Source organism: Colossoma macropomum, unplaced genomic scaffold (genome assembly GCF_904425465.1).
Source record: "Colossoma macropomum unplaced genomic scaffold, Colossoma_macropomum, whole genome shotgun sequence".
Classification (NCBI taxonomy): Eukaryota; Metazoa; Chordata; class Actinopteri; order Characiformes; family Serrasalmidae; genus Colossoma; species Colossoma macropomum.
The window spans coordinates 22,778,541-22,801,900 of record NW_023494803.1 but is presented as its reverse complement, the minus strand read 5'-3'; the positions used below and the strand labels follow the sequence as shown (position 1 = coordinate 22,801,900).

General features: G+C 37.9%; 1 protein-coding gene across 1 annotated transcript; it reads left to right on the top strand.

The window, feature by feature from the left end:
* The first annotated feature begins 16,421 nt into the window (after positions 1-16,421).
* On the top strand, positions 16,422-21,689 carry crip1 (cysteine-rich protein 1). The gene is made up of 5 exons (XM_036594202.1): positions 16,422-16,574; positions 20,173-20,267; positions 20,479-20,536; positions 21,093-21,145; positions 21,330-21,689. Exons 1-4 carry the CDS (start codon positions 16,535-16,537, stop codon positions 21,131-21,133), a joined length of 234 nt encoding a protein of 77 aa, XP_036450095.1. The 5' UTR covers positions 16,422-16,534; the 3' UTR covers positions 21,134-21,145; positions 21,330-21,689.
* Positions 21,690-23,360: the final 1,671 nt, after the last annotated feature.

The following is a 23,360-nucleotide window of genomic DNA, read 5'->3' as shown; positions in this document are numbered from 1 at the left end:
TGAACTTCAACAATATGCTTGAATATTCTTAAGCTTTAATTTTCCTTTCTACTTGACAGCTTGCATTCCTAGCCTGAGCTTCGAGTGTAACTTAAAATCAGTCCAAATGCATTACTTATATTCTTAAAGTACATAAACTTATATGTTAGTCAATTTATTCATAGATCAAGTGTAAACACATATTTCTGCTGTCATAAACACTCTTTTATCTTCAAAACATTACATGTGAAATCAGCTAGAGAGGTATAAAGCCTTCCAGTTTTGCAATGTAGGCAGCAGCTTTGTCATTCTCTGAAGTGATGGAGCACCATTCAGTGCCTTTGGGGTGAATCGGAGTGCAGTTTGTGATCCAGAACTAATCATCCAACATGAGTACTTCCACTAACGCTGCTCTTGTTGCTAATTACAAACAAATCTTCACAGCAATGTTCCAACTTGTACTGCAAAGCCCTCCCAGAAGAGTAGATGATGTTACTACAGTAAAGAGGGGGGCGGGGGGCAGGGGCAAACCCTCTATTATTATCCTTAAATTTAGAAGAAGCACTGGATGAGCAGGTGACTACAATCTTTTGTAGATACAATGCATGCCAATGTAAAGAAATTATATTCCAAGCAATGTGGGGCCATTTGTTTTGGTCCATTCAGCATGAAATGTTTATCTATCCACCTGTAAATATATATTTACAGTGTATGTGTGTGTGTGTGTGTGTGTGTGTGTGTGTGTGTGTATACCCTGAGAAATTTTCCTTAGAACTGTGTTGGCAGTCCTGTTGATGCTGGACTAAGGCCAAAGAGAGGAGAATGACTGCTTCTCCAGCCTTCGTCTAGAAACACTGATACGCAGCCTCCTTTCCTGCCGTCTCACATATTTCTCTAACAGCATATTTTCCACATAAAGACGCTTGGTAAAGCATACCAATTAGTCAAAGTAGAACAAAAAAGGGTTACAGGGCCTGAGATTAAGCTCTTTGGAGAACAGCAAGTGCTCTCACTCTTATGTACAAGGCTCCACTGTAATTCAAGCCATTTTACCCTAAATCTTATATTGGAAGGAGCTTGTACAACAATAATCGGTGTACACCATAGTCAGTGTAACGCAGTATAATCAGCTCCCATCTGTCGCAGTCTTTTCCTGTCCATTCTGCTCCTGACCAGCTTGTTCCTCCATTATGACATAACTCAGAAGCAGAGCCTTTTCACTGCAGCTATGGACCTATTTAAGACTGCCTCTAATTCACTTGAATACTGTCTCTCCATTCAAATGCAGCCACATTGGAAGCTCAATTTAAGCACAGCGCAAAAAAAGCCAAACCAGAAGTCCAAATCCCTATAATACACCAGAAAACCTACATTTATGTTGATTACGTGTTGATCTATACCATGTGTTGGGTTATGAATGAGCTAAAGAGAACTAAGCATATGTGTAATATCTTGTGGTGTGCATTAATGCTCAGTCTGATTTGTAATGCTGCTGGTTTATGGTGGTTTAGAGCACAGGAACAAATGAGAACAGAATTTCAGAGGTGAGTGGATGATTGCAGTACTTAAGTGGCTTAAGTGCAATATTAAACAAGGCGAGGCTTATTAAAATTTCAGAGCAAGCCTGCTAAATATAATATAAAGGATTCAAAGATTGCAATCACTCCATGACTTCTGTTCCTGCAGAAAAAATTGCCGGGCTACATACTCAATGCCTGGATGCCCTGTTAAAGTTATTTATATATATGTTAGAATAACCTTGAGCTATAATGTGGGAGTAAACCAACTCCCATCTGAATCACAGCATGTGAACTGAAGTGGAGGCAGTGAGACTGGTAGAGAAGGGCTGGAAAGTTGGCACTGCAAAGAGTTGGAAAATTGGGTATGTCCAGTAGGCAAGAAATCAGCGCCTCCACATGCTGAAGAACAAAGAGCAAAAGGCCCTACCCAAACTTCCATCCCATTAAGTCTGATCTCATCATTTAGCACCCTTTAGTGGCCACAGCCCTTGTGACTGATTTCCACCCTGAGGCTCAATGTCTTGCATCATTCCATCAAAATGCAGAAATTCAGCACTGTAGAATCAGCCCAGGACAACGGCCTGAGGCTTCCACCAGTGACCTTTTGTTAGTTATCAGGATAAATACAATTTACAAAATATATTTGTTGTTAGAAAGTAAGCATTATGATTTTCTTAAAAATGCAGGATATAATGTTATCTGAACAACTTTGGTGAATCTTGATTGGACATAAGATGAATGATAAATGACATGCCTAAATACTTTTTTACATTGTATTTTCATTGCTGCTCCTTTCTTGTGCTTTGTTACACTTAACAGTGGGAATAATATGTTAGTTGGTATATATAGTCATTGAGCACTTTATTAGGAACACTAAACTAATACTAGGTAGAGCCTCGCTTTGCTCTCAACACAGCCTCGGTTCTTTATGGACTGGATTTCCCAAGATGTTGGAAACATTCCATTGTAATGCTGGTCCAAATCGACATGATTTTTCAGGCGCACTTTCATGCTGTGAATCACCCGTTCTCTGCCTCATTAAACATACCTGATTCAGTTCATCAGCTAATTAGCAAGGCCTTCATAAACTGAATTCAGAGTGTTAGAATAGGACAAACATTAATCTTCATAGCACTTTGGCCCAGATGGTTCCCGGTTTGACATGTCTGCATTAGAATATAGGTAAATTATGAATTGTGGGATGCACATGGTCAGTAACAATATTCAAATAGGCTGAGGCATTCAAGCGATGACTGATTGGTATTAATGAGCCCAAAGAGTGGCAAAAAACATTACACCACCTCCACCAGCCTGAACTGTTGATATAAGGCAGTCTGGGTTCATGGATTCATGCTGTTGGTACCATATTCTGACCCTACCATCTGTGGGCCTAAGCAGAAATCTTAGATTTCTCAGGCTAGATTTTTCCAGTCTTTTTTTTTCCAGTCATTTTTCCTGTCTTCCTGTCTCTAAATGGTAGCTTTACAGGATAGTATTTGGTTCGTCACCATTTTGCTTAAATGACAGCGTGCACTCAAGCTGGCTTAAACTCCACAAGTTTGTGCGAAAGTCTCAGACAAGTAGATTAGATCAACCCCAAAGTCATCTGAACACAAGCTTAAAAGGAAGAGATTAGACTAAAAAAAGAACTTTTTGTACAAAGGCTTTAACATGTTAATGTCACAAATTTGAATAGTGAGATGTAAACAGTGAAAAAATGTACAACTTTATGTTTACTTTCGGGCTTAAATAAAAAAAAAGACTTTTAGTCCCCACTATATATATATATAGACTATTCTTCTGAATTAGTTCAAACTGCAATCCCACAGTAAGAAAACAATTTAAAACAACAATCAAAACAACAATTTTTAATTTCTTGAAAAGTCAAGTTGAAAGAATTAGATTTATCACAAAAAAACTTTATTCAAAAACTGCTGTCTCACGTTTTCATGTCACTACCAAAATACAAAAAGTTTTATAGCAAAATAATAAGCTGCTCGGTTAACAGATGAGGAAACTCTTTATGTTTACAAAAATGGAAGGATGTCTTGTGGTTTTCTCCCTAACAAGACACTGTAGCCCCACGACATCTCCAAACATTAAGAACATCAGGAAACACACTTTCTGCAATCAAGTAACCAATCAGTTTCCGTTCATGTAAAAAGATTTAATCCCAAGTGATTTTGGACCATTTCTATTGGGCTGTTCAGTGTTCACACAACATAAAGGGCAGCAGGCATCAATAAATTTAAATAAAAAAAAACCAAAAACAAACAGAAAAACAAGATGAAGATATGACGTTTGTCCCGACAGCAACGATCCATGAAATGTGAACCTCTCTATTATTACCTTATACACCGACATTAGGAAAAGATTAACACATCTGATGTAATGGATACATGAGATGTTTTGATGCTTATGTCTTATTGTGGTAGAAAACACTCTTCACTATTCACAGCTAAACCTGTGGCGATGTGTTGTGTGTTTTGATGTTAGTGAATGAAAGGAAAATATTTGAGCTATTTGTACTGTCAGCACTGAAAGAATTACTCTTTGTTCACAGACAGCAATGATGTCATTGTGGTGGTACAAAGCCGACAAAAGGTGACCCCTCCTTAAACTGCTCTCAAAGGAAGTTTCACCTCTTTTCTTTCTCTGTACAGTTTTAGATGCTTGGTTATGCAACCTCACCAGTACCACAATGAATTTAGCATTACATCAGGAATTGTAAATGGGTGGTGCCTTTATACCACTGAACCTTACAGCTAACAGAGGACTCTTCCTGTATGCTGAGTCCATCCAGCAGCTGTCATCACTATGTTATTTCTGTGGGATGTTTCTTCAGACTCAGATGACATGTTCTTTCAATTTGTCATGTAGGAGGATGAGCCTAGCTGCAGCTGAAACTACACTGAAATGACAATCAAGGAGCCAGGTGAAATATTTGCTAAACTAGCCACAAATTATGAATGTCCCACCTCTTTCCAGTGTTGCATGATTTATTCATGAAAAATATGAAGGAACGACACGGGGCAGGCGCTAAAAGTCCTGAGGTACTATCTATTTGCAGTTTAAACTTTCATGTTTTAAATAATAGATTATTTTAGAAATTCTTTAAAATAGGTTTTACCATTCAATCTTAAAACTGTTCAAACTTCAGAAGGTTCAGTGAGCACTGTTTCACTGTAAAGTCTGCAATTAACTGCACTTTAGTTAAATAGAGTGCTATTCTGTCAATTATTACTCCAGGAAAACTGAATACATAAGTTTAATATGTACAATGAATAACTAAGTCAAAATACTTCACATGAAAATATAACATTCAAGCAAACATTTGCTTATTTGTACGCAATAAATATTTGCAGAATTTAACATACTTGGTTAAAAAAAAAGATGGCTTTTATATTTTATGTTTTTTTTTTTTTCCTTAATATGTTAAACTCAGCAAATAGATAAAAAATGTGCACTACAATTTGCAAAAGAAATCCTGTAGAGGATATGTTAACTTATTAAACTTTAATGTTTATACAATGTATGTATATGTAATGTATGTAATATACAACAGATACAATACAGCACATATGTACAATTTTGTAAAGCAGGCATTCATTGCAAAAACAGAGGGCGTTGGCATAATCAGTTCATCTATATGTGATGCCAAAAATAATCCCATGTTTTTGATTTTCTCTTTGATTTATTTTCCAACCTAACGTCATGCAGTTTCAAATATTTTGTCAATCCACTCTTTAAAATCAGAAGTTTTAGAGCTTTTTAGAGCTCTAGTTACCCAGTATTATCCTGGCAGCTGTAATTATGCCAACTTTAATTGTAAATCATTCAATCAATCAACCAATCAATCAATCTCTGTCCATACATCCATCCGTCCATCTGTCCATCAAAAGGTTAAAAGGCTTAATTGGTTTCAAACCATTTATACTGAGGTCTAAAGTGATAGCACAAATTGTCAAAGCAAATACATACCCACACATTTTCTGAAACCACTTATCCTTCTGGATCACGGGGGGGTGCTGGAGCCCATCCCAGCGGTCAAAGGGCAGAAGGCAGGATACACCCTGGACAGGTCGCCAGTCCATCACAGGGCACAAATACGTACTCAAACACCCAAATTTTTCAAAGTACTATCTTCTCATATACGGACTCTATTTGATAAACCAACTATAAGTGAGTTAACTGAGCACTGTTAGCTGTTGTACATGTCGGGATAATCAGTGAAGACATTTCATTGCTACTCTGAGCAATCATTTACAGCAATGTTGAGAAGAAAACGTCACTACCTGCTCACATTTCACAATTTATTCTGACTTTTTCAAAACCTTTACAGCTCATCAACAAAGTATGCTTTATGAGACAACATAAACCTGCTCATGGTGTAAAAACTACCACTAGAGCATGTGAGGATATTTATGAAACTGAAACTGCCTGGACAGATATAACTGCTCTGAAGCTGACTTTCTTGCACAGCAGAGCACCGGAAAATACACATAAAATCATGACAGCTTTTCACTTCCTGTTTTTTTATTTTTTTTAATGTTCACTTCTTGTTACCATGGCACAGGAAGCAACCCCAAACAAATAATTATGGGTTGCTAAGGAAACGTTCTTACTGATCTGCTGTTAGCTTGTTTTATTTTTGGGGAGAATAGCTGTTTGCCAGTCAGTAGAGTGCACACAAGAAACCGTCCTTAATGATGATTGTTTGCATGTGGTGGAGACAGATTATTATGGTTTGAAAGTCTTTTCTGAACTGATTTTATAAACTGATATGAATTCTTTTGTATGAAACACATACGTGTATAAGTTCCTTTCCACAATTTCCTAAAATATACAGACAGATTACCCTCATTTCGAGGAAAGAATGAAAATAAACACGCTCTACTAAAGTGTAACAGAACACACATCAGAGCAGCATACGATATAGTGTTTCAGACCACTTATTTACACAAGACATAAAAGAATTTTGAATTCATATTGCTGCAGATATTGCCAATAACTGATGTATTATTGTAGTTAAATGTTACATTTTAGTCTTTTTTCTATTATACTTAATAAAATAAAAATCAAAGTTTGCCCTTTTCAAAAAACATAAAAAAAATATTTTCATGGAGATCCATTAAATGTCCCTACAATGTCAAAAAATGTGCTGCCTCCATCATGGACACAGTTTGGTCCCCGCAAAGCACTAAATACATGTCCACACACAGATGCACACACAAATGGGTATAAAATCACTTTAAACAAACCTGAAACCATGTGAACTGTGTTCTCAGATTTAGAACAATCACAAGTCAAACAAATTGCACTGGGGTGTGATAGTGGAGCCATTTCCTAATAACAGGGTGTTAAGCAATATCTCAGGCTTGCAATGACTTGTAGTTTAGACTAATTGCAGTGAGCACAACTGGTCCAGTGACAGTGATAGATAAAGTACTTCTTAAAGCCTGGCTTCTAGAACTGCTGGAGCATAATCTGCAACACATCTAACACATTCACCTGTATGTAAATGGAAGCAAAGCAAACAGAAATAGCTCACTAGAGGCCCAAGCAGATGTAAGGGCAGTAAGCAACAGGAAAAAAAAATACTAAAGCAATAATACAATACATAATGAACTTATACCTTATCACATTATCTCTTCTTAAAAAGGCTCTTAATAGGTTGCTACAAACAACAAATTGTAGTTGTTTCTAAACAGGCTTATAATATAACAGTGCTGCTCTCCTATGAAGTTCAGCAATGACCATGGTTGTGTTTTCTGTCACTTGTCACAGCTTAATTTAACATGAAATTCTCAGTCCAATCTTTAAAGACCTCCAGCCAGCCCACATGTTTGTTACCAGTACTTGCTTTTCTGGCTCAATTGTGTTCAGACCTGGAACACATCAGAATTCTGACCTTGCTGTGGGGCCTCATGGACAGATCGGAAGACTTTCTGTAGTAAGCAAGTTACGGAATTTTTCCAAGCAGAGTGTTGTTTCTGTTGAAAGTCCAACAGTCAACAAATGATTAATCAGCAGCAGAGAGGCAAAAAATGTAAATGTGAATGAACACTGCAATGTCACCACATGCAAAAGTGAACATGTGCATGCAAAAAGCGAAACAAGGACACACATGAACACACATGCATGCACGTGTGTGTAAATGCAGGCACACACACACAAATCTAACTTTATGTTGTAAAAAAAATAATAATTGCCAGCCTTGTCAGCAGTACATTACTGTAAATACACAGCATTAGACTGTCAAACGTTTACTTTAAATTACAGCATTAAAATCATTGCAAACACAGTATGCTTCTGTATGTCTACAGTTATACTTGTGTTTTTGCAGCTAAAGATTAGAGACCACACACAAACTAGTAGTAGGTGGTATGGCCAAAAATGTACATCACAGTAAAGTTTGGTTTCACTATGTATCATGGTAAATTGTATTCATATATGTATTTTTTTTTTCAAATAAATTTTTGGATGCTAAAGTAAGCCTATTTTTCAAGGTTAATAGTGTCTTATTTTTATGCACTCTCCCTTCACTGTTAGGAAAGGAAACAGAAGCGTGGCAGACAGTCTGGTGTACATGCAAAGCTAAGGCTAAGCCCAAGAGAAAGCTTGTTCCTTCCATATTACTGTCTTATGTCCTCTGCCTTGAAAACAAAGTGGACTGCCTCAGACTGCAAATGACTACTCATCAGGAGATGAGGAACTACTGCATTTACACTTTCACTGAAACCATCCTGACTCAGCCATTCAGCTAAATGAGAAAACGTTAGCATGTTTGTCTATGTATGTACGCTTCATTATCTCCACTTATTTGTGGCATGCCAGTATAAAGATTATAGCAAAACTCACATCTTAGGAAGAATTTCAACCGGTATAAACTGGTATAGAGCCCACTACAATAGTTCAGTATATAAACTAGCACACTAAATTGTACTAAATAGTATGCTGAATAGTACAATATATTAATAGATGTCATGTCAGCAAAATTATAATGCATTATAGAAATTACTATTTACAGGTTTCAAGGATACTTTTCCAGTACAGGTTCCCCAACCCAGAGAGCCCGAGCATCACTGATACTGATTTGTGAAGGCATTGATGATCACACTCTACAGATAACTATAGCACTACCCACAACATTACTGATTTACTGACTCCACCTCTTATATTTGGACCAGCAAATCTACTTCATGGTCAGTTTCACATTTTTCTATCATGTCTAATGCATTTAAACTTTATATATACATTAAATCTTCTGTTCATGAAATTGTGTTTATTCTGTGTTAACGATGTAAAATTTGAAACAAGGTTCATAATTTTCTCATTGCCTTTTATAGAGATTTCTGGGAATTCAGGGATAGTTTATTTTTGCAGAAGCGTTGTGTAAATTATACAGTAAACTGTTCAAAATTGACAGACTTAAAGGCAAAATACAATAACGTACTGTAATTTGTTACCGTGAATATTTGCTGTGCAATTACAGCAATTGCCCACAGTGTATGGAATACCTATTTTATTCATATGGCAAAAGTAGGAAACTATTTTAGAACTACACATGCAATAGTCTCTCTTTAAATATTTCGCTGTACCTTGCCAGTGCTGCAATAATTACACAAGTGCTCTGACATAGTAATCCAAAGCAAACATCTATGCCATAGTGTGTTACTCTGAAGCCCTGTCCTTAAGCAGACTCAACACTCGTGTCCAAGACTTGCGTCCAAGCTTGTATCGTTGCCAATAATCACAGACTCTGGGAGGAAAAGCCCCATTAACCTGTCTAACAAATATATACTCTTCACATGCTTTTGGCTCAGTTGTTATGGTCACACCATGCAGCAACTCTGAGCAATCTAGGGCAGAGTACAGGAGGGAACAGCAAAATCTGTCCCATATCTCATTAATAACCCACTGTCAACATCAGCAGTAACCATACATATTGCCTGTGTGTTACTAAATGACAGAAGAAACAGACAAGAACTACTTCTTTATAAGGGACAAATTTGCTTAAACTTATGCGTGAATAATATGAAGTCTGCTTGCTAGCAAGATGGAATTGAAGGCTCTGACTGACAGCCCAGGTCTTAAAGAATGTAACTTTAAACACCAGAAATGCCACAGCTGTAACATCATAGTACACTCTGTCCTTTTCATATGATGAAACAGCACTGCTGTCTTTGTGATAAAATAGCTGGAAGCACTGAAGCACTGAAGATATCTCCCTGTCGCCGTGTGACTGTATGTGCATGTACTTCTTCATCTTTAACTCACTGGCTTGTTATCATTCTCTAACATCTGTTCTTCTAACATTCAGTCCACAATAAGACCTGACTCCATTCAGCTCACCTGAGCCACTCTTATTCCCAGCACCTCCACCCCACAGCTAGACACACAGAAGCGATGACTTCAGCCCTGTCACTGTCTGTTGTTCCAGAGGCCTTGATTACCTAATCAAAGGCTTCTGTGTTTGTTTACACTGTTCTTTTCATTCCACACCCAGATCCATCATCCACACCCACAAATATCCTGCTCATAAAAACATCCAATAATTCTGCCTTCATGTGATCACTGGATGGCCCCACTTCCCACTTTTATAGTGGTAAAAACAGTCTTTGTGAACTCCTAAAGTCATGAATTTCTGGCTTTACCACAAGGAAAGTCTACCTGAATGTCTTACAATGTCATAAATACAAGTTCCATGTTACTTGAGTTAAGTACTGAAGTCATGAATTTCTGACTTTACCACAAGGAAACTGTACTTGAATGTCTTACAAAGTCATAAATACAAGTCCCTTGTTACTTGAGTGAACTCCCAAAGACATACATTTCTGACTTTACCACTAGGAAACTGTAGTTAAGTGGCCTACAAAGTCCCACGTTACTCAAGTTTACAATTTAAAATGTCTCACCAGCCAGTACACTCCAGGTGAACACTGCAAACCAATGAACCAACGAGTTGCCAATGACCCAAACCAAACTGTAATTACGATTTGGTGAGTTAACTCAACTCACCATCATGAAGTCTTTGTGTTCAAGTGCATTGTACTCGAAAACATGGCTGGCTAGTTAAGTCAGCTGACCTATTATCACCCACTAAAATGTTTCCTCAGCCATTATGAAAGAGCAAAGGTCTGTAAACAGTTGGAAAGTCTGAAATCAAAAATGTTTCCTACTTGTTATTATGACAAGGGATGTTCGTGTGCATCTTTCAGGTTGGAAACTCATCTTTGCAATAATTTTTATTTGTGATATTTGCAATAGCATGTGACAGCTTAAGATGCTGAACTTTGAGGCATATAAATTGCAGGAAATGACAACATTTAAGCATAAGCACAGTATACAGTCATATGCAAATGTTTTTATTATCTATGTTTTGTTGATTGAAAATAAGTTAAACACAACACACTTAAATACAGCATTTTCTGCAAATTTTAATACATAATTTCTATTTCTTTGCTGAGTTTAACATAAACATACACCACACACAAACACAAACAAATCACACATAACATTATAAAATCTAAATGTGCCATATGTTTTGTACAGGCCACAGTTTATGTTCTGTTTTTTTCTAAATTTGTTACATTCAACAGATAAACAGTGTTTGTGAATTAAAATGTCCAGATGTATATACATTTTTTGCTAGTGTACAAACACACAGTTTGACCAGGGGCACCCAAACTATTGCATACGACTGTAGGTGAATGAAATACTGGAAAAGGAATTTCATTATAGGATCCTGCTCAGAGTTGGACTATACTAAGAACTTGGTTCTCAGCTCAGTTCACCTTTAAACTACATTAAATCAACATTACACTTAGACAAAGCTAAAGATTAGCCTACAAAGTGATTCTAGTCTAGTCAGTTTGTACTGTATGGCACTGCATATCTATCCTGCAATATTGGCTTGCCCTGGCTATATCTTGTCTCACTTCGTCTTGTCTTGTCCACAGAATACAATTACCCGACACCATTCACACCTGCACCATGTCTGCAGTAGTAGGAGGCTGGCACCTAATCAAGAATGAGAAGGGCCTGCGGGTGCTGAGATCAGATAATCCTGCTGGTATTAAGGGGGCTATGTGGCCATGATAACAGAGAAGGAGGAGACAGGGAGGAGGAGAAAAACATTATGAAGCTAGATGGTCTCCTGGACCTGCTGTCAACAGCAGGAGGAAACGAAGCTTAGTGGAAAATCTTTGATGGTAAACCTCACAGTGTCTAAAGCATGGAGGTGCACACAGAATCCAGGAACGTAATTAGAAGGTAGGAAAGGTTACCTATGCTTGAGGTGGAGATGAAACAGAGGCTGTGTGCTTTATGGAGACACACCCATGAGGATGAGATGGAGATGGAGGTCAGGTGTGACTGAGGTTGGCACGATACAGGGATGGTGAGAGTAAGCCTGTTGATAGAGATGCTGTGGGAAGCACCGTGGAGACTGATCCATCTCACATGCGCTCAAATGTGCCAGTGTTAAAGCCACACACAGACATCTGAAACAAATTTTTGTAGTGGACGTAGGGTTCGATGACTCATTTAGATAATTAAAATGTAAACAAAAACATGACTTAGCCCAGGGGTTTGCAACCTTTTGCTCGCAGCCCAAATAAATGGCCACAAAAGCATCCGTGGCCCATAAGAAGTTTTAACTGATCTGATCATTTTTTCTGACTCACCTAATGAGAGCTGACTTGTTTGGCAGCTACCGAGTGCAGCATATCAGGCTGAAGAGAGGAAAGCTGCAAACAGAGTTCAGGCTCAAACCAATTGGATACATATTCACTGTGTTTAGTCTCCATGTGACAATACAAACACTAACGTAGACAACTGCTTTATAAATCAACTCAGTTTTGCTATGTTTTGTAAGACATTAGGTATCATTCTTATCACCAATATCTTCCTAAGTTCTCTCTTAAATTTGTTCTTGAGAAAGAGTCTAAAAAAAAGTGACATATTCTTAAATCACAGAATTGTTTGCACCTATATGCTCTTGATTGTGCATAGATTCTGTTCTTACATAAGAACAAATCCCAAATAAGAAATTTGGTGAATGTCAGAATTTTCACAAAAACTGTGTATGTGGTTTTAAAGAAATTTCTTCTTGAGAACTGTTGGTGAATGAGGCCCATTGTTCTTTTCCAACGTTAAATCAACACATTATTTAATGTATTATTAATTATGATCATAATAAACAATCTCTAATGAAAAAGAACAATTGTAATTAGTAGTAGCAAATTTGGAGAATTACTGCAACACACTATAAAATACTACTAAAGTATTATAAATTACTAAAACTCAGTACTACAAGAACATAATATACTAGGTTCATAGACTTTTTTATTATAGACATTTATGAAATCTTATACCTCATTGTTTCATATTTTACTACTACAGTTATTTTCTGTAATGGATGCTTCCATCAACTAGTCTAATTAGTTAAGGGTAGGCTATGGTTATCAAGCAATTGAGTGATCAAAGATTATTCAGCAGGATTGTTCAACACAGCACAAAGAACAGTACTGTGCAAACGTCAAAGACCACACTTCCTCTATTTCCAGTCAAAGAAAACAAGAAAAAAATGAGTTTCCAAAACTCAAGTTCAAAAAACTCTAAAAGGTACAGAGAAAATGGGACTTCCAACAACCATGCAAGACCTGGAAGACCACCAAAACTGCCACCATCACATTAACTGTACTTAAAGCTTTCATCTTTGAGAGACAGGAGAAAATCAAGCTTCACTCTTGCTTCTTAAAAAGATCTGAAAAAATCCACCGAATTTTCTTTCCACCCTTAAACTGTGAAAAGGCAACTCAACACTATGGGTCTGAAAAATGTGTAGCTGTCAAGAAGCTCTTACTAAGAAAAAGAAAAAACAAAGAAAATTTGCAAATCAAACAAAGTTGCCAGATTGTGAGAAGAAGAAAATGCAACCACTTTGTAAGACTGAACTTTGAAGGTGTGGAAAAATATCCTTGCAGATTTCACTAAAAACTAACAAAGAGTCTTCCGAATATAATGTAAGTTGGAATAAAAGCAAAGAGTGGACACATTAAACAGGGAAAAATCTCATATTATCTTTAGTTGTTGGCCTCTGTGTAATTTTCTGTTAAACGCCAACAATGAATAAGTTCAAGCCAATTTTGACTGGAAATTAAACAGACAAAGGGTCATCTTTGACTTTTGCACAGTGCTGTATGAAACTGAACTGAATTGATAGATGTCATGTGTGTGAGTACATCAAGTGTGTTACAATGGTTTCAGCCAAACACATTTTAGAACTGGAACTATCCATTTCATAACAATGCTTTTACCAGGCAAGAGAAATTGCACATCAGCTGGACTACATTAAGCAGCAGCATATGCAAAGAATATGCATAATACAATTCAAAAACACAAAAGAACAAGCAAAGTTCCCAGACTAACAACATGCCACAACAGTTACATCAGGGTGTGCTGTCACTTATAAAGTGAGTTCATTATTCATCACAGTCTGTGTGTATTTGTGAATGTACTTTGCTGTGCATGAAAAACAAGTGGTTGCCATGGTGTGTTTGATTAACACACAGGTTGGTCTGAGGCTCTGCTATCTTTTCTGGGATGAGTCAGCACTGGAGAAGCCAATGGAGGTTCACAGCAATATTTGCTTAATGCAAAGTGACCACATGCACACAAAACAGGACGTACGTATACACAAAATCGAGATATTTTCATAGCAGTGCCACACAGAAAGGTCAGGAACTAGAATGGCAGGAATACAACAGTCATCTCTCTTTACAAAGGGAATACAATAGTTCTTTTTGTCTTTTTGCGCACCAAAATGTCACTTACAAACATTACAGACTGTGTCAGTTATTATGCCTGCTTACTACTTTTATGACTTCTTTATATCATGTTCACTAGAATCTAATGAATATCATGCCTTATGAGTCACCCCTTCTTCCAGTGACTTACAATGGGCACAGAGCTCACTCATCTCTGACAAAACACTATTCAATCCATAAACAAAGATGAATCCCTGTATACTCCAAACTCTGAAAACCTATTCAACGAGTGAATAAAGTCCTAATCGTTAATCAATTCTCTCTTTCATCTCTTTTGAGCAAGTGTGCTGCAGACCACAAACGTGCTATCAAAGAGAAGTAGTGGGCCTTTGAACAAGCTTGATCATTCAGTTCTCCAAGGTGAGCTTAGACAAGCACTTCTGTGCCCTATGCTTGTGGTAATTTGGGCCTGCATTTAAGACCTGAATATCTGTTTTCGAACATGGTTTCAGTGTTTTCTATGTGATTTTTGAGGTTGTTTTAAAATGTATTCAGCGTGGCAAAAACTGAAGGAGCAGCTTGCAACAATCTGGGAATGTGCGTTGTTACATTTTAAGCTCAAAGGCCGATGCTGTTTACGACAAGCGTCACTGGACAGAACAGGCTTAAAAGGTTAGAAAAGTTATAATGAAAATAAACAAGGTAAGGTAGAGTGGCTTCATATAAACACAATAGGAAAGGGAATTCTGGTGATGAGTCAACAGGCTGTAAATGCCCACAAATAAATTCCAAACAAACAGATTACAGACTACAAGATGCTTAATTATCCTCTGGTGAAGTTTGCTTAAGCAATATTTACCCTTTTTGGGGTCTTTCATTGCAGCACCTACAACATCAACCAACTCAATGATAATAAAATGAACTTAGGCTGTGGTAAAACTGGAATGAGCTGGCAAAATTTATCATTGTAAACTTTTATGTCTCCTCTAAGCTCAGATACTGAAACAGCTCCTAATGAGCAGCTCCCACCATCCTTTACACACTGTGATGGTAAACAGTCCACAGTTAACAGCCTCAGATCCAAAAGGCTTTTTGAAGTTAGGCAGTAAGTTCTAATATAACTGGTGGTATAGAACATTTCAAAAGATTTAGAAAATATAAAGCACCACTGCATACTTGAAGAAGACTCTTACACATGCACAAGATTGAATTCCTGTTCTTATAGTTCTCCTTTTAAAGATTATACTAGTAATCAAGCGAGGTACCAATTATTTTGATGAATATAGCAGCACTGTGCAAGATTTATTTTGTTTTTATTTGTGAGTCAGAAGAAAAAAAGGCTAAAATATGGTGTGTCTATGTTTAATCATTTTTAAATTTTCATAGCAAACATGTTCTTTCGCATATTGTGTGCAATTACACATTTCCACCAGAGAGGTCTCCAAATTCTCAAATCTTACATGGTGCAGCTTTAGCTAAAAAGGCCAATTACTTAATTGAACAACAAAATACAGTTGTACAGCTTTTCAAACATTTCAAATTACTTCTATTATTTCTATTGGTCCATTTATCACCAAATTTCAAACATTATAAAGGGTAACTGGAGTTATTATTAATTATGCAAAAAAGTACAAAAACAGCAAAAATTGAGCTACATTTGAAGATAATTATGTTGCAAGAGAGCAAGAAAGGGTGTGTCCATGAGGCTGTTTCTTACAGTGAGAGAAGCTAACAGGAAATTTAAATTGTCCTACAATTTAAAATGACTCAACTAGTCATTGTCAATTCATTGAGAAGGTATATTTTATTATAGTTTAATCATGCAATCAAGTTTAATAGAGTAATTGAGTTTAACTGAGCAATCGTGAGAGCACTACTCCTTTCCACTGTCTTCTGAATTACTGTAGTTAAATGCTGCTGTACTGCATCTATCCCAACTCTAACCTTAACATCAGGGCCCAAAGGAAATATTCTGGCTCTTTTGAAAAAATAAAAGATCCAAATGTCACCACAATATCTAAACTTTCATGTTCTGCTGTCATCACACGTTGGACACGTGTCCCCACAAGGAGCTGAATACATGTCTGTCCATACACACACACGAAATGCGCGTGCACACACAGTACACACCCAGCCTGTGCCTCCTCCTCTTCCTCGGCGGTATAAAACAGGTGGCCAGTGCAGCTCCTACTGCTCTCTGCTCCTCTGTGTGTCCACCACGGGATTTCCACTGACCAGGAACTTTACTGCAACTCTGCCACCATGCCCAAGTGCCCCAAGTGCAACAAGGAAGTGTACTTTGGTAAGAAACCGTGCTTTAAATTAAAATGTTTAATGAGAAGAATTTATACAGAAAATAAAGAGTAAATTCTGAGTAAGTGGTGACTGTGATCGCACATGGTAGTCTAAACTGCATCAAAACAACAGTTAAAGTGGTCAAGTGCATTCCAGCAGTCTTTGCACTGCACTACAAGGGAGTGTCAAGGAAGTATGCAGAGATAAGACATGATGCATGATGCTTTTGAACTCATTTCCTGCTTTCAGTGAACGCAAACCTGGAACTGAAAGAAATGAAGAGAATTCATTGCTAGACTTTTCTTTAAAAAAAACTATCACACTTCAATGTTAGAAAAGAAAGATATTACAGTGTAATTCAATGAGTTAGAGCAAAAATCACTGTGCCAGAAAGTTTGAAGGTGGCTGGAGGGCACTTCTGAAGAAACGTTTTGAGCTTGCCCACGTGCATGTTACACTGAAAACACTGTGCTTAGAAATAACTCAAATGTGTACACTGTTTTCATATAAATAAAACACAGTTAGAGGCAGTTTACATACATACTGTGCTGGGATATTTTATTGTTGTGGTAACCATGTGCACAGAGGATAAGTCGAAAAAGTAAACAGCAGTAAGTAAGTAAATGAACAGTAATTGTACGTTATATTTTATGCATGTGCAAATGTACACGTTAATCAAATAAATTAATTAAGCAAACTCTATAAGGTTAAAAGCATGAGTAAAACTGTAAACAATATGAAAACATATAATTGTATGTGAGGACCTGCTTTGTTATTTAAGAATTCTAATGGTGCGCCCTCTCACAAGACCCTCTTTAAGTACAGGTCTGTCTCGAAAAGACGTTAAAAGGAGCCTAATGGATGTGTTGTAGTGTTTTTAGACATTCTCCACCAAGAACTAGAGGACAAGTAGTTTTATGGCAAGTTTTATAAGTTTTATGAATAAATAAATAGACATTTTATTCAGAAGAAATTCAAATTCTTGGATTGAATGCTCACTGCAATTACATACGCTTGTCAAAAAGAAGTATAAAAGAAACAGAAAAATAAAAGATTAAAGAAAAAAAACATGTCTGGAAACTGCCTCTAATCCCAGAGACTTTGTCGAACCCAGCCTGAATGGATCAGAAGAAAATCAGCTAGAATATGATCTGTTCAGTTTGATCTAAGTCAGCCTTCAGCATTTTCTTACTTTAGTTATAGAGCACGGGGTATTCCTTAGAGGCATAAACCTCCAGAGATGCCAGAGTACAAAGCCATCTCTCTCTCTCTCTCTCTGTCTCTCCACTGTATGTCTGGGCTCCAGGTCACTGTTCTGTCAGCAGGATGAATTGATCCTCTTTTCTCTCTTTTGCTTTTCCCTTCCCTGCAGATTTACTCTGCAGCCTCTGCCAAAGTAAACGCTCCTGGTTGTTTCATTACTGATTCCCTGTTAACATATAAAAGAATGGGTCTTTCTTTTTAGTATAGAAGTAGAATTTTTCCTGTCCTATCAGTTGTGTCAGCTTTTTCTCCACATTTTATAGCTCGTATCCGTCATTTGTGCAGGTTTGAATGAATAAATGTTCTTCTGCTTCCCTCCATCTGGGAGGTCACAAAAAAAACACACCTGTACTCCTAATGGTGCTATTATACTCTCATCAGTTCTTGTAGCCAAAATGGCTCCAAAGCCAGCTCAGGAAACAATAAAGCACTGGAAGCCTTTATGCATTGTACAAACATTATTCTACGTTCACTACTTTCTGTGCACGAATAACCCTTTTTTTCATTAGTTAAACACTGTGTTAATACCTGCTCTCTTCACACTCACTAAGACTCTAATGTTCAGATGGAAGCAATTATGCTACCACTGCTTTCCTTATGGAAGCTGAGCATTATGTCCTTACAGTGGGAGAAAAACAATAAAAATCCACCCTTAGAGGAATTCAACATCCCTCGCCTTTCCCTCCCACAGCTAGAGCAGAAAGGGCGGTTCGAGAGAAAGGAGAGCAATCTCAATCCACAGCAAAATCCAAACTGAGTTGAATCAAAGTGCAATCAAGGAACTGTATATTGTTTACCTCAATGCTTACAGATTCAACACATGTGAAACTGCTCTCCAACTGTGCACCAAAAAATGAGAAATGAAACTTCAAAAGAAAGTCAGACACAATTTCAGAGAAATGTTTACCCTCAAACTCAGGTCACCAATTCACCTCATGGAGATCTATCATAATAGAAAGTTTAGTTCCACATCGAATCAGCCGACTAATCAGGAACTGGATGGTATGGTTTTATTGGATTTTGGAGTTTTGGGTTGGAGCTGAACTTGGCAGGAAGGTCTGCAAGAGAAAGGTTGGTGACCACTCTGCCAAAATCATTCTATTTTCAGGAAAGGACATGCAAGAACAATTTCCATCCAGTGCTGTCAGTTTCCTTTGTGCGTGTCTCTTTCTCAATGAAGAGTTTTTCCATGGTAGGGTGTATGTGTGCTTTGGGCAAGTTCTTCTGCTCCCTGATTTGCGTCACAGGCAGTAAATGGGACTCTCATGCTCAGGAGAACATCTATACAAGCCATCACACCCATCACACTGATGAGGACATCATGATAAACACATGTGGCTTTGGAATGTCCCCAAACACCAATAAAATACACACACACAAACCATAACTTGGCAACACTACATTACAGACAGTGGATACTCCTGTCATAACTTGTGGCTTTGACTTGGATTCCTTTTTTTTTTTGCAGAATGGGACCTTTTGTAATTTCTCAAAATAATTTCACAGATGGTGACAGTATTTCAGCTCTGTGCACACGCTACACTTTATTTATGGCAAAGCCTTTGACAAGCTTTAGTTATCTCAAATGTAAAGCTTTGACATCTATTCTCTTTTTATGGGAGCTATAACTCTTCAGCATCTTCTCTGCATGGTCCCAATCACAAACAGCACTTGGCGTCCAGCAGATGCAGTCTCCGACCCAAAAAACTCCCTTGAAACATCTCTGCTGGAGAAAAGAACGATGTATGAGCATCTATGATAATAAAAATGGCCTCAAGACGCAAAGCTTTTAGTCCTCTGTCGGTTATTTATGAGAATCCCTTAGAATCTCTCATGCGTGGCCCTGCAGATAAAGACTTTCTTTTAGCAGTGTTTACGAGAAGGGGGTGAGGTTGAAAATTCCTGAGGGAATGTCTCTGGCCACACAAACACGCCCACCATGTTCTCCCGACCGTGACTTATCCAAGGGAGGAAAAAAAAACATTGCACTGATCTGCACTGATGTGACTTGACTTTCATGTCATGAATACAAACAGAGGCAGTCTCGCTGCTCTGAGAACAGCTCAGTTCTCCAGCAAAGAACAGCAACAAAGCTTCATCATTCAATATTACAGCAAGCTGTAATGTACAGAAAGCTCCATGAAGAGCAATCAAAAACCCTATCTTCATAACTTTAAGGACCTAATAAGGATCTTATTTCAGTAAACATAACTGTAGGGAGACAGTCTGACAAACTTCTTGAGGTCTTTATTTGACCTCAATCCAGAGGATGGCAGAGTTTTAAAGGACTCTTTATGTTGTATATTAGTGGACAATAACAGTGTTCCCTTTCTATGTTTCAGCGGAGAGAGTGTCATCTCTAGGTAAGGACTGGCACAGACCCTGCCTGAAGTGTGAGAAATGCAACAAGACCCTGTCCGCTGGCTCCCACGCAGAGGTAAAACTATATCACTATTAAATGATTACATGAAAGAAGTAACTTGATACTTGGACTCAAAAGACTGATGTTGACTTTTGGCATTAAGGCTGCAGTCAAAACATTGTCTGAAGCTGCAGTAGCAGTATGTTTCTTTTGGGGAGAGACAAATTGGCCCCACTCCATTATTCATTTATATTCTATAAATGGAATGATGTGTTTTCTTTCACAGCATGATGGAAAGCCATACTGTAACAACCCTTGCTACTCCGCGCTCTTTGGGCCCAAAGGTGAGGTAACGTTTACCATTCCTGCACCATAGTTTTGCAGTACAGCACTGTGTCATGCAGTCAAAGTTGTTTATCACCTAAGACAAGCTAATAAACAAAGAGCTGAATAGGAGTTATGGCCTAATTAACCCCTTAAACCCACCTGAATGCTGTGGAACACTCTCCACCCAATACCACTAAACCTTTACCACATGCATTTTACTGCACTCAGAGAGAGATAATCTTGATTTACAAAGTCTCTTATCTAATTTTATCTTGTGATATCTTATACCACTCTCCAAACAGGCTGTCTTACATAATGGTAACCCGTTATGGTTGTCCAGCCACACTTTGAAAGGTCTGTCTATCGCAACAAGAATTGTAGGAATTTCATATCAGCTGACTGAGGTTGTCAAAGCAACGTTAATGTTCCTTCCAAATGGCCTCTGTTTCAAACTTCCGTAGTCAGAAAATGGAACACCAGAGTTTCCACTGTTGTGGGTCAGCCACCACTGAGCTGAAAACTATTTGCTAACATGGTGTGACTTCATTATCTCCCTTTTTTTCTCTTCTTTAGGGTTTGGACGTGGAGGCACTGAGAGTCACACATTCAATTAGTTCCTGACATAGGTGAGTTTTTCCAGCAGTTTTTGCTTGTTCTGTGCTAAAAGACTTGCAATGGAGAACTTCTACTGATGATGTGGTTCAAGACTAACATCCAGAAAAAACTTGCCTTAGTGTTATTCTAACTAGTGCACACCCTATCAACCCCTATTGATAATGTGCTGCTTATGTTGGCTGTGCTTTCTTACAGATTCCTTCCATGTAGAAACCAGCGTTTGCCGGGGACCGTAAGATGTAGGACACCGTTCAACTGCATTTTATCTATATATTGCTAAACCAAAGGAAACATTAAACCATGGCCTTTTTTTGACCATACCAGTTTGTATTATAACCACTGAAGGCTGGTTTCCTAGACCTAGATTAAGTCTAAGCTTAGTCTCAAAATGAGTCCAGGACTAGCCTTGATCCATGCCCAGGAAGCCAGCCGTGTAGGTTTTATTTTGGAGAATGTACTGTAGTTTGCTATAGCACCAAGGAATGATGATCTGACCAGTAATTTTGAAGCACTATTCAATTTTTTTCTAATTAAACATTCTGTTGTACATTTGAAGCAGTGTGTCACTTTCTCATAAACTGTTTTACAATTTTATTTTCACACATACACACACTCACTTCTATTCTCCACCAGTCTCTTTCAATGAGCATCTTGTTCTCAGAAGAAAGCTTAGCCAACAATTTTGCCACTTAAACAACTACAAGTACTGGAACATATCAGACAAATTGGTTCCTACAAATTGCATTATAGTCAACAAGTTTTAGCAAAGCACATGCTCCCATGTGCCTAGAGCAGGCGGTGTTAATTCAGAATAAATGTCACACTTCTGTCATTACAGAGACTTAAGTCAATAATTCCTTCTGTACTGAGTAATTCAGTTGCACCAAATGGATCCAAATGACCCAATGGCTTTTAAGCTTTCAATACAATTAAGAGTTAAAATTACTCCTAGAACTTATAAAGACTCTTTAAAAAAATAGATGTGTTAAAAACAACACATTTGTGCATTGAATTAAGGACAATACATTCTGTCTTACCATTAACTTAACCAGTGTGCTATTTTTATTATGTCTATATGTATTTATGTATTTTGTATATACACACAGGCAGTTTGTTCAGAATTTTTTAACATAAAGATTGTTTATGTTATGTCTTTTTTTAACAGAAAGGGTTTTGATTACACAATCTGTGTTGGAGATATGCTGTGGCCTTTTGCACTGACATAAAATGTGGTAAAATAATGATGACAAGAATGATAGTGTTAATGACCACGTGTATCCTTATATGGTAGCATTCCTTCACATAGGCTACATATGGAACATTCAAATCGAGAATGTTCCCATGCTCATTTTGAGAAAACTGACTCAACAGTGGAGATTTGGGGGTAAATCAGTAGTTACTGCATTCCCCGGTTTGGCTCTAGAACTACTTGGCCACGCCTATCCGCTATCAACTTCCCTCCCCACCACAGACATGCTGGCAACGGCTTCCTCCCGCTGTCACAGGACAGTTATCGCCATGGTAACAGACATAAATAAGACCTAACAGAGAACAAGCCAACGCTCACCCGTCCTCGCTCTCTCTCGCCTTTGCCCTCTGAACAAAGACTCTTTGTCTCCCCCTAATCTGTCCAGAGAGACAGATAGGGACAGAAAGAATGATCTATTTCTTTGCTTTCTGCTCTTTTCTTTGATATTTCTAATTTTTCATAATGCTGGTGAATGAGATGTTGACCATTTGGATGATGCAGAAATCAGTAATAACCTCAGATCATGCAGCTGTTTATGTTTCTCCACCCTCGCGGTCTTATCAGGGTCACACAGGAAGGACGTGCTTACCACATTTCTTGCCTCAGTGATGAAACCTCTCCTTTTAGTCAATGTACCGGAGGTGAAAATACCACAGTCTTTTTGGAGTAACTCAGTGCTTGTCCATGTGCAGAACAGCAGAGATGAACACAGCAGAACAGGGCGGCACTCCCTAAAAGTCTCTAACATTGGCCAATACACCAAGCACTGATGCTCAGTCCTCTCTAAACCGCAACATGGAAAAACATGGCCTGTCAGACAGTCTCTGAGATAAGTTCTATTTTAATTACTGTCACACTTCTTTAGCCAGTGCATTGTCTCAGTTCAGCTATGCGGCATATAAAACGCCTGAGCTGTTAAACTCTTGCACTTTTCACTCAGCAGGGTTACAACAGCAGGATGCTTTCCCTTCACTGGT

What these genes read in the sequence shown, in the direction of transcription:
- crip1 (XM_036594202.1), top strand. Translation starts at nt 16,535, where the DNA reads ATGCCCAAGTGCCCCAAGTGCAACAAGGAAGTGTACTTTG. An exon ending in CCGCTGGCTCCCACGCAGAG is followed by an intron (nt 20,268 to 20,478) that starts GTAAAACTATAT and finishes TTTCTTTCACAG; the next exon opens with CATGATGGAAAGCCATACTG. An exon ending in CGCGCTCTTTGGGCCCAAAG is followed by an intron (nt 20,537 to 21,092) that starts GTGAGGTAACGT and finishes TCTCTTCTTTAG; the next exon opens with GGTTTGGACGTGGAGGCACT.